At 36.8% G+C, this 11,970-nt stretch overlaps 1 protein-coding gene across 4 annotated transcripts in view; it reads left to right on the forward strand.

Annotated features, from left to right (window-relative positions):
* The window catches only part of foxp2 (forkhead box P2), a 920,115-nt gene extending 908,372 nt beyond the window's left edge, over nucleotides 1–11,743 (forward strand). For all 4 annotated transcript variants that reach the window (XM_041215859.1, XM_041215860.1, XM_041215861.1 and 1 more), the window contains one exon: nucleotides 7,910–11,743. In XM_041215859.1, the coding sequence (XP_041071793.1) occupies nucleotides 7,910–8,054 (145 nt within the window). In that variant the 3' untranslated portion in view covers nucleotides 8,055–11,743. The remainder of the gene's footprint in view (nucleotides 1–7,909) is intronic.
* The last annotated feature ends 227 nt before the right edge of the window (nucleotides 11,744–11,970 follow it).

The raw sequence follows: 11,970 nt of genomic DNA on the forward strand, positions 1-11,970 counted from the left end.
CACTGTGGGTGTACCTACTGCACAGGGACTGCAGCAGATTAAGAAGGCTGCTCATCACCACCTTCTCAAGGGCAATTAGGGATAGGCAATAAATGCTGGCCTAGCTGGTGATGCCCACCCAGCACCCAGTAAATTATATTTTTAAATATTAAGGGTAATTAAAATGAATGGATCATAATGGTGATTTGGTACCTTTTAGTTTATTAGAAAAACTAAAAAGGATATGTACAATTGTATTAACGTTCTTCAGGGAAAATTAAAAGAATTTTAAATCATGTTAAGACTCAAAAATTATCTGCGCATTTAAATAATTATTTCAGTACATTACCAGCAGAAACAGATGATGAGTAACATGCAGAATATCATGGATTGTTTTATCGTGGTTTAAGAGTTTGGCCAGAGGCAGATGCACATTTCTCATTCCCGTTGGCTGTGTAAAGGAGCTGACAAGATCATAGGCTCGTGTAAAATTTGCCAGAGTAAAGAAGCTAGTGCCTGTGTTTCACACTAAGGTTCAGTATTAAAGAGTGAAGATCAGCAGTATTATGATCAGGTGAGGAGGGGTGAAATGACTTCCCTCCTTCCTCATTCCTCTTTGACTGCAACAGGTTTTTTTTTTGTTTCAAAGGGATAAATTTGCCAAAACAATGAGTATTTAATAGTTTATGCACAGTGGTTCTAAAAGAACCAATCAAACAAGTTTTCTTGAGTTTAATGAAGAAAGAGGTTAGCTTTATTATATTTAAACTGATCTAAGTAAAATAATAAAATATGCTGTGACTTTCACACGCGCACACACACACATGCACGCACACTCGAAGTTCACATACACACACATACAGATTACAAAGAAAAGAACAAAGAAAAGTACAGCACAGGAAGAGGCCCTTCGGCCCTCCAAGCCTGCGCCGATCATGTTGCCCATCAACTAAAACATTTTGCACTTCCGGGTTCCGTATCCCTCTATTCCCATCATATTCATGTATTTGTCAAGCTGTCTCTTAAACACCACTATCGTACCTGCTTTCACCACGTCCCCTGGTAGCGAATTCCAGACACTCACTACCCTCTGCGTAAAAAACTTGCCCCGCACATCACCTTTATATTTTTCTCCTCTCACCTTAAATCTATGTCCCCTAGTAATTGACTCTTCCACCCTGAGAAAAAGTTTCTGACTATCTACTCTGTCCATGTCACTCATAATTTTGTAAACTTCTATCAAGTCGCCCCTCAATCTCCATCAGTCTAGTGAGAACAATCCGAGTTTGTCCAACCTCTCCTCATGGCTAATAACCTCCAGCCCAGGCAGCATCCTGGTAAACCTCCTCTGCACCCTCTCCAATGCCTCCATATCCTTCTGGTAATGTGGTGACCAGAATTGCATGCAATATTCCAAGCGTGGCCTAACCAAGGTTCTATACAGCTGCAGCATGACATCCCAGCTTTTACACTCAATACCCCTGCCAATGAAGGCAAGCATGCCATATGCCTTCCTGACTACCTTATCCACCTGCATTGCCACTTTCAGTGACCTGTGGACCTGTACACCCAGATCCCTCTGCCCTTCGATGCACTTAAGGGTTCTGCCATTTACTGTGTAATTCCTGCCTGTATTAGACCTTCCAAAATACATTACCTTGCATTTGTCCAGATTAAACTCCATCTGCCATTTCTCGCCCAAGTCTCCAACCGATCTATATCCCGTTGTATCCTTTGACAATCCTCTTCACTATCTGCAACTCCTCCAACCTTGGTGTCGTCTGCAAACTTACTAATTAGCCCAGTTACATTTTCCTCCAAATCATTTATGTATACCACAAACAGCAAAGGTCCCAGCACTGATCCCCGTGGAAGTTCACTAGTCACACCTCTCCATGCAGAAAAGCACCCTTCCACTGCTACCCTCTGTCTTCTATGACCAAGCCAATTCTGTATCCATCCTGCCAGCTCACCTCTGATCCCATGCGACTTTACCTTCTGTACCAGTCTGCCATGAGGGACCTTGTCAAAGGCCTTACTGAAATCCATGTAGATAACATCCACTGCCCTTCCATCGTCGATCATCTTTGTCACTTCCTCAAAAAACTCGATCAAGTTAGTGAGACACGACCTCCCCTTCACAAAACCATGCTGCCTCTCAGTAATATGGCCATTTGCTTCCAAATGGTAGTAAATCCTGTCACGAAGAATCTTCTCCAATAATTTCCCTACCACTGGCGTAAGGCTCACTGGCCTGTAATTTCCTGGATTATCCCTGCTACCCTTCTTAAACAATGGAACAACATTGGCCATTCTCCAGTCCTCTGGGACCTCACCCGTAGCCAGTGAGGATACAAAGATTTCTGTCAAGGCCCCAGCAATCTCCTCCCTTGCCTCCCTCAGTACTCTGGGGTAGATCCCATCTGGCCCTGGGGACTTATCCACCTTAATATTCTTCAAGCCGCCTAGCACCTCCTCTTTTTTGTTCTCAGAATGATCGAGGGGCTATCTACACACTCTTCCCTAGACAAATCGACCACTAAGTCCTTCTCTATGGTGAATACTGATGAGAAGTATTCATTCAGTATCTCTCCCATTTCTTCTGGCTCCACACACAGATTCCCACCTCTGTCTTTGAGTGGGCCCACCCTTTCCCTGGCTACCCTCTTGCCCTTTACATATGTATAAAAGGCCTTGGGATTTTCCTCAATCATGGTTGCCAGTGACTTTTCATGACCCCTTTTAGCCTCCTTGCTTAAGTTTCTTCCTACTTTCTTTGTATTCTCCACGGGCTTCATCTGTTCCCAGCCTTCTAGCCCTAATGAATGCTTCCCTTTTCTTTTTGACTAATCTCACAATATCCTTCGTTATCCAAGGTTCCTGAAACTTGCCATGCTTATCCTTCATCCTAGCAGGAACATGCCAGTCCTGAATTCTTATCAACTGACATTTGAAAGCCCCCCACATGTCAGTTGTTGATTTGCAGAATGGGGAAGGATGGGTTGGGCAAATTAGAGTACATAAGAAGTAAAAAGGAATTCTGGCTGTAGTTTGGTGACTTGGTTGGCTTCAGACTTTCCTTTGGCGGTTCTGATGCTTCCAATTTAAAGGTGTAGCTGACTGATTTGGTTGTTCTTCTGGAAATGGTGTTGCTGGACTGAATGTTTTTAAGAAGTTTCTGTTTACAGCAAGAGTGTCCCTGGATCAGTGTCACAGTCAGCAAACAGGATTTGAAACTTGCCAGGTGGGCTGGACAGAGAGTGAAGGCAGGAGAGGTCCCCACTTGGGTCATCTCTTAAAGCTGCTTGCCCTCAGTTCTGCTGAAAAAACATGTGCTTAAAATATACAAAGAGTTGGCTTGGCATGTGACTTTCCTTCTCCAACTGCCAAGGGATCCAAAAAAAGAACATTGACAGTGTACTGCAAGGTGACTTGATTAGTTTAAGTCTGGAAATCTATTTTAGCCAGGGTCCCATTGTCCAAGCAATTAGTCTTAATGACCCATCTCCAACATTTGAATATCTCAAGTGATTGTTTTAATACCTTGTTCATTGGACAGGAGATAGGAGGCCTTCACACTTCCCCCGCACTCATTGTCTTTAATGAGTTTTGCAGACAGACTGTCTCCATTCCAGTGAATTGAATATGGGGAGTATAGTAATACAATTTGGGGTAGCCATCTTTGGCTGTAATCTGATGTCACTTTAGTCTGTGTATTTTTTTTGAAAAGTCTGTTTTTTATAAGTTAAATTCAGGTTTCCAGCTGGTAGATTAAAAATCATTAATTGACATAAAGCACGTCTTCATGACAAGCAGCATTATAGCAATAATGTCCTGACTCGGAATCCCCAAAGAAGTAGAGTCTTGAAACAGCACCAAAGTAATTGCATCTTTAGTAATGGGAGAAATGTAAATTCATTCAAAAGCATTAGTTATCTGTTGCTAGGATAAATATATGATCCCAATATAAAATTTTTATTTTACATTTCTTGTCATATATTTTTTAAAATAATCATGTTATTTTTGGTTCTGCAGCAGAAAATATGATAATACTCAAGGCTTGCAACAGTAAAAGTGTACTTAGTAAAAAGAGAACTGCAGAGGGGCGGTATTTATTGTTTGTAGCTAGACATTTGAAAAAAGATGACCTTTCCAAATAAAATTGCTAAACCAGTGATTAAAAAAATATTTTGAACAAATAAACAAAAATATATAATTACCGGTGAAACAGAACTTTCAGGTTTCCAGCACATAACCGTTGAAATATATTTGAGAATTACTCAGAAAAATTGAAAAATTATTCAGAATCTCGGTGAAGGCATGCTCAATAATTAGCTTACACTTAAAAAGGTATAATTTTTTTTAAATAGCTTAAAAGAATTGATTTATATTGTTTCCATTTGGTCTGCCTTTTTGCCCTAAATTATGACTGTTAATGACATCACAGAAACTGACCATGTGAGGGAGCTGAATTAACAACACTGTAGAGGCAACATTTAACCAAGGATGCTTCAGCAATTTATTTCAATTGTATGCTAATTCAATCTCTCTCAACACTGGGGTCAGTGGCGCCTTCCAGCTAGATTCCCTGATGGTGCCATCCACGGTCCTTGTTGAAACAAAAATATTTCATGAATTAACAGGGACACTCAAAATATGTGTAAGTATGTGATTTTTAAAATAATGCACTGATAGTGAGACATGCTTCATAACAGACTAAAAAAAACGAGTTTTCATGAGAAAGGTCGATGATGCTAAAAATGTTGCTGTATAAGAAAACTTAATGCACTGATCTAAAATTCATTCTTTTGCTATTTCAACAGCAGTATTAAACCGTTTAAAATAAAGGGGTTCACACCCCATTAAAATAGCAGAGAAAAACATTTCAAACTAGCATATTAAGCATTCATATGTAAGCATCTGACAGTGTAATTTCAAGATCAGTATTTTTGTTTTAGCAATAAGATTGATTTAAATTTTATAATGAAGTAGAGAATGGGTTTTGACATTTATAAGTCTGTATGAAGATCTACCTCTTGTTGAGCATGCTGTACCTGAAGGTTATCTGTCACTGAATCTTGAATTGGTTGGTGGGCATAGGTGGTGGAAAAGTCTGGGCCTTATTCCCTCTCTATGGGAGTGTCAATGTCGCCTTATAATTATCCAACAGGAGACACACTTTATGTAGGTCATGTAGATAAGATTTTCCTGTCCTGACGTGGAGCACTTCTATTCACATCATAACTTCATGCAATAGCTGAAGACTCACCCAGCTGAACCAATCAGATTTGCATGTCAACCCTAACATTCAACTGAAGACTTTCCAGTTTGAAGTTGAGCATTTGGCCACTGACACTACTAGCCCTCACCACCACACTCCACCCCCCTCCCTAACCCCTGCCATTTTAAACTTAAATTGAATTATGGCAAGAAATACTAAAGTTTAGCACATTTAGTTAATTAATGCTTTTTTTTGATAAAAACTATTTCATGTTTATATCTTTTGAACTGCAGAGACCCTGCTGTAGTATGGTCTTGATATGTTCAGGCAGTTTTGGAATCAATGTATTGTTGGATGTCCTTTGCCACATCTATTACCAGATAGACTGTCATGAATGATATTCACGAGAGATTTATAGTTGCCTTGGAGGAGAAAATCTTTTCTGTTAATTCATTTTCAACTCTGGCATTTACAGGGTCTTTAAAATGATTCAACACGCTTAGTTTAGTTTTCTTGTTGGCAATGCCGACCAATCAAAAAGAAAATACCTTTCGTATTTCAAAAAGGGAAAAAACAAACATGCAGCACAGTTGCTATTATTGTCTATCATTATTAGGACTGACAAATCATCTTATTTCATTAAGGTACTCAGTTAATAGTGTTATTTGCATTCACTGAATGTCTCTGCATGATTGCCAGCACAGTAATAATCCTGTAATAATGCTCAAGTGACACAGACCAGTTGCAACTACAATTGCAAAGGTTTAGTAGCAGACATACATTTGTGGCTTCATAAGGCATGCCACGTATTAAATACTGCATGAATCATTTTAGTACCTAATACTGTGCAAAGTGATTGTGAGCTCTCATAATTTCTCTTTTTTTTATATTCCAAGCAAGCATACTACTGATATGTAATTAATGTAAATTAAAGCTGCAAGCTATGCTTTTCATATTGTTGAAAGGTTTTGCTGTGTTTTATGACCATAGCAACCCAGTGTTCGCTTGACTCATTTATCTCTCTTTAAATTTTTGTATCCTTATTTGGAGTTTTTTTTAGCAATATGATAAATAAGAATGGCAGTATTTTAAGAAGGCTTTCTTTGTCATTGAGCTCCTGGGATATTATCTGTCATCCTGAGTGAAGCCTACTTCTGAAACAAATGATTCATTTTAGATTTAAAATATTTAGGAAACCTCTATTTATTGCTATTCATTCTTAATGAAATGGATTGCTTCTTATTAAAGTATGTAGTGAGTTCATTATATTGCAGTTCATGCCAAAATGTTTGACTGCAGGAAGCTCCATGTCTTAAAGAAAGAACTCGTAAACTTGTTTTCCATAGCTAATTGTAAACACTAAAACAATTTAACCTTTATCAATATTATGCAGTATTATTTTAATAAATATATATTTTAATAACCCATACCTCAACAAAACATTTTAAGCTAGACTGATACAAATGTCATCTTCATAGGCAATGCAATAGATTTTATTTTGTAGATTGCTGAATAATTACATTGTAAGAGAATTCCTGAAAGAGTTTAATATACATTCACTAGTATTTTCAGTAAGATAAAATGTTTCTTCACTCAATTGGTATGTAAAAGAACCAACCTTTCAAAGAAAAACCTTTTGGTAATTTCTAATTCCAATGTTCTATTTTCTTCTTATTTTGTTCTGATTGTGATGACCAATAAAATTGCACAAATTATCTGTTTAAATAATAAATAACAAAACTGTATGGCTTACCAATAAGGTTTGAATAATAAGTTATTTTGCTGTGAATATTAAAGCGATCTGTACCTTTTAAAATTCAAAGTTACTCCTTTCATCGAAGAATGTAGCCCAAGAGATGGCTGGCAGGTTCAGTCACTTTCTAATGCAAGAGTACTTGATAAGGAAATTTTTTCACTGTGAGTCCCTGATGCATCTAATGTGTCAAAAATAATTAGGTTTTGGCAGATTTATCATTGCAGCACAACCCTTTCCTTGAGTAGGGCCTGGATCATGTTAAGCCTTGTTTGTGGGTGACAGCATTATTATTCTTGTTAGTTGCCCACTTCCTCATCATTCTGTTATGTTTGGAAATTTCCCACCTCAACTTGTGTTCCTCACCAGTGTTTTTCTTCATTTATTGACAGTTGGTAAAGATATTCATTAATTTAGAGTTAAAAACATGTATCATCATGTCTCGCTGAACTGCTGGGCTGAAGTTGATTAATGGCGAAGCCTTGCTGCAGGTATTCCTCTTGAGAAGCAGCACACCAGCCCTGCATATTAATGAGAGACTGCAGTTTCTATTAACAAGATAAAAAAGCAGGTCTTCTCTTGCTGGAGGGGTAGGGTATGAAAAATTCTAGATTATTTATGATATGGCATTTTTCACCATGTGCCGTAAGTGAACTTTTATAGCTTTTTCAGATCACTGTGACCTTTCTGATTTATTTTTGGGAGAAAAAAGGTAAACTTCAGGGGATAAAATCAGACATATTAAAGCATTTGACACTCTCAATGGTTTAATTGATGATGTAGCCTTTTCGAGAAATAATTATCTGCTGAGCATAATAAAATGTTAAAATTGACTTCTGCAAAACAAATATATTTATAAACATATATCATTGTGATATTTTGAGCTGGACAGTAACATGTTTTGTTTCAGTTGATAGTGCTTATTAACACACATTTTTATTTTTAAATTTATCCAGACAACCCATTCATGTCAAAGAAGAACCAATGAATGCAGAAGAAGATGAGGGCCCCATGTCCTTGGTAACGACAGCCAATCACAGTCCAGAGATCGAAGAGGACAGAGATATTGAAGAGGAACCTTCATCTGAAGACCTAGAATAAGAAGGAACTTCAAACATTTCAATAACAGGGTCATATTACAGACCTCCGTAACCACTCCATGTCATTGGATGTTTGGCAGACTTTTACTGTGACTATTTATTGAGCATGAGACAAGGAAACAGCCTAATGGAACTATCTGTGATTTCTACTGAGTACCAAGGGATGACAAGCATCGGAAATTGCTTGCTTTTTTCCAACAAATAGAAAATTGGATTGCAAAAAATAAGTTTTCTGATAAACTTTCCTCTATGATGGCTTATCATATGAAATTGTTACCTAGCTCTTACTGGTTGATGGATTGACCGAATATCGGGATGTCAGCTATATAGAAAGTCAATGGCCTCTTATACTGCCAAAAATAGTGTTAGCTTCATTAAATGTGAATTTTTAGTATACAGTAGCTAAACTAGATAATTTGCTGATCCAGTTCAAGTTGTTGTTGGTTTTTAATTTGCACAGTAGTATCAGAAAGTAGAATCACTGCCTGTAACTAGTTGAATTTTGGGGACAGATCAGATTTTGTGTTGGTGCCACCAACTATTCTGTTTGTAGTTAGATATTACAAAACCACAGTAATTAGACTGTCGTGGATTTCTGAGGCAACTGAACACCTTAGGTTTCCAGTCTGTGCTATTAGTGTTGAAATGTAAAGTGCAATCTTATGTTTTAAAAGAAAGTTCTACCACCTGTGCAAGTACCATATGGAAATTATGCTTTTCTGCATACTGTACAGCAGTTCTCTTTACCTCCTTGTATTTAAGCTTTGTCTACCTGTAAACATATTCAAAGGCAACAGCTAAAACCAAAGTCAACTCTGACAATGGCCAATAGCTCAAAGACAGAAACAACCATTTTGATGGCCCGCCTTCTGTAACTTTAATTAGTACAAAGGAACATTTACATGAACTACCTGCTGTTTTCTGATGACCTCTGGGATTCTTTTATTTAACCCTAAGGAAAGTATTCAAGATGAAAAATGAAGTCAGATGTGTGATCTGCTGAGTCCAAAAAAAGTTTCAGTGGCAAATATTACACAGTAACAGTGATACAAAGTAGGAAGTTATAGTAGGAACCAACTAAGTGTGCATCTTTGACCAAAACAAAGTATATGTACTTGGTGCAACTACAGAATTTATATAGATGTTTTCATTTCACACTTTAAATAAACATTTAGAGACCAGTAAGGCAGGTGAGATTATAACGCTGACAAATTCAGTAGGCTTCATTCGCATTTTTTCCCGTACGGACAACAGTTTTTACTGGTGGCTTTGTAATGTTTTGTAAAGCTTATGTCTTGCATGTTTGTCTTTTTTCATGTTATGTTCGTCATGAAGAGATTTCAGATTTCACTTAAAAATAACTGTAGTTACCAAACATTGAAAAACTAGTGAAGCCAAAAATTATTTTCACTTTTGAGTTCAAATGATCTGGCTGAGTTTAAAAACGAAAGCAATTTTTATACTCATTTCAAATCATAGTGTTTAATAGTCATTAAACCAGACATTTCCATTTCTATCAAACCAAAGTTACACAAATTTCTGCCTCTGCGTATATGTGATGTTAAGGCTTAAAATATCTGCTATACCTAACAATGCATAAAAAAGTTTTCCTAAAATGTTTCATGATGCATTGTGATGTAGTTTTTAAAAAAAAGACAAAAATTGCTTAACACTGATATTTATTAACTCAAAATGTTGCATTTCACTTTGTGTGCCAATTCTGTGAAATACCTTACACTTCCCCCCCAACCAAGGGACCTCATAACCTAAATATGGTTATTGCTTTACAAACAGTTTTTGACAGGACGTGGCTGGTAGAGTTTAACATACTTGCCAGTTCCATGTTAAGGAGCTGGTTCCTGCAAACCAAGCTCATCATTTATTCTTTGCTGGAGTCAGCAAGTAGACTTAAGACATACACAGTCATCTATCACACCAAATAAAAGGACACAACTGCTTTCAGTAGGGTTCTTCCATTCACCCTAAAGGTTTTCTGAAAGCTTCTACCTCTGCATAACACACCAGAACAATTGTGGCAGATTGTATTATTTACGAGTATCACAGTTAACTGTTACTCTCACTATGCTTGTCTATAGTTCATGGTCAGTGGAAGGTTTATGTTACCAATATGGGGGAGAAAGATTTCAAATAGGTTGTCTTCAAACATTTGTAGGACACTAATGTTTGGATGTATTGAAAGGGAGATAATGTAATCGAAGTGCATGTGTAAAACTACTCAATTGGACTGGAAGTAAGAATGGTATGTGAATTCATCTGGAAAGAGATCTGAGGGTACAGTGCTGGTAGCATGCATACCTCAGTCACACATCTTTTGGAAAAAAGTCTTAGCCACAGATTGCATATACCTGTAGAATTTTGCATGGATTTTGTACGAGTACGATTAAAAATAGCTGCTTGCACATTTTACCAGAAGAACCTCCAAAACTCTGCAAATGCTTACAATAGGTTTTAGGTTTATTGGGGTTTTCTGATATGCTCTGTCTGTATTTTGATAATTGTGCATAATTATGTAAAAAAAATGTTGGTGGGCCCATAAATGACCAGACTTTTTTAAGCAAGCTTTGCTTTGATGCATTTCATGTATTTTTTACTCTATTTTATACCATTGCTTGCTAATATTAGCAAATCTGCTTTCTTGCATCTGCTTTGCATAGCTATTGTAAGGCTTTAAAATAATGTATGTATTTATTGCTTGAATTTCAGTGCATACTTATATGGCATACTGTGTGGCAAAATTAAAGCTCATTTATCCTTGCTTCTATCATAAGCTGATGGGGACTGTGGTCCTTTATATATAGTATCTTTTAGCTGTAGCACAAACATCAATTTATGTATTGGTGGATTATGCCTATTTGTTTATTTATCTTTTTGAGGTAAACTAATTTTGATACTTTCCATTACTGTGTACTGTGTTCATGCCTTGAATTCTCAAAAGTGAAAAGTCATGACTGAAATTTGTAACAGCTGTTGCTCTGTATTCAAGGCTCTCACTGCTGAATCAAGTAAAGGACCAAACATAGGACTTTAAAGGAAACTAGACTACCACTAACAACAGGGAGTTATCAGGTTTTATTGTACCTAGTTTTTGTCTAAAAAGACATCAGTGCTATAAAACCATGTGAGTATACTGTTCCATAGGCTTTATACATGCTGTAGTTGAATTCATTGTAAAATTGTACTGACTGAATTAAAATTTTGTGCACACTACTAGTATTGTTAGAATTAGAATTGACTGTTTTTCACTGGACAGAGACTGAACGGAAATTATCATTAACCCATCGGCATTTACACTTGTTTAAACCTATTGGTAATAATGTGTTTTCATTTTTGAGTTCCTAAAATATATCACCTGTATAAAACTTAATAAAACCCTGACTAGTGGATAAGTAACGAATTGTACCTCCATTGGGTAATGAACTGAGCAGCAGTGATAGTTGTAATGTAATGTAAAAAAAATCAGCTCCTTTCTAAGGTACTGAACTATGTTGTCACTGGCACTGCCATAGAATTACAAGGTGTGAAAAACATTTTTCCTGTATTATAGTATTCCATCATTCAATGTGTCTGTTTAAACAGACAATAAAATGTGTATTATAGTTCTAGATGTGTGTAATCGGTACTAATGACAGATAATGGCATTATGAAATGCAATAAATAGTTTATCACACATATTAAGCTCATCTGTTATGTCCTTGTTAACAGACAGCATTAACAGGTTTTAAAATTCAGTTCTTGCCTGAGAGTAAAGATTGATTTTATGCTTTATTGTACAATTTAATTGAATCATTGACTTTTGATTTGGAAAATTGTGGATAATTTCAGCTCTAGCTCCCTGAAGGATTTACTCACACATTCTTTATCAACATCAAAAGGAAAATTTGTGAGAGAACTCAGTT

The sequence above is a fragment of the Carcharodon carcharias genome, chromosome 21 (genome assembly GCF_017639515.1).
Source record: "Carcharodon carcharias isolate sCarCar2 chromosome 21, sCarCar2.pri, whole genome shotgun sequence".
Taxonomy (NCBI): Eukaryota; Metazoa; Chordata; class Chondrichthyes; order Lamniformes; family Lamnidae; genus Carcharodon; species Carcharodon carcharias.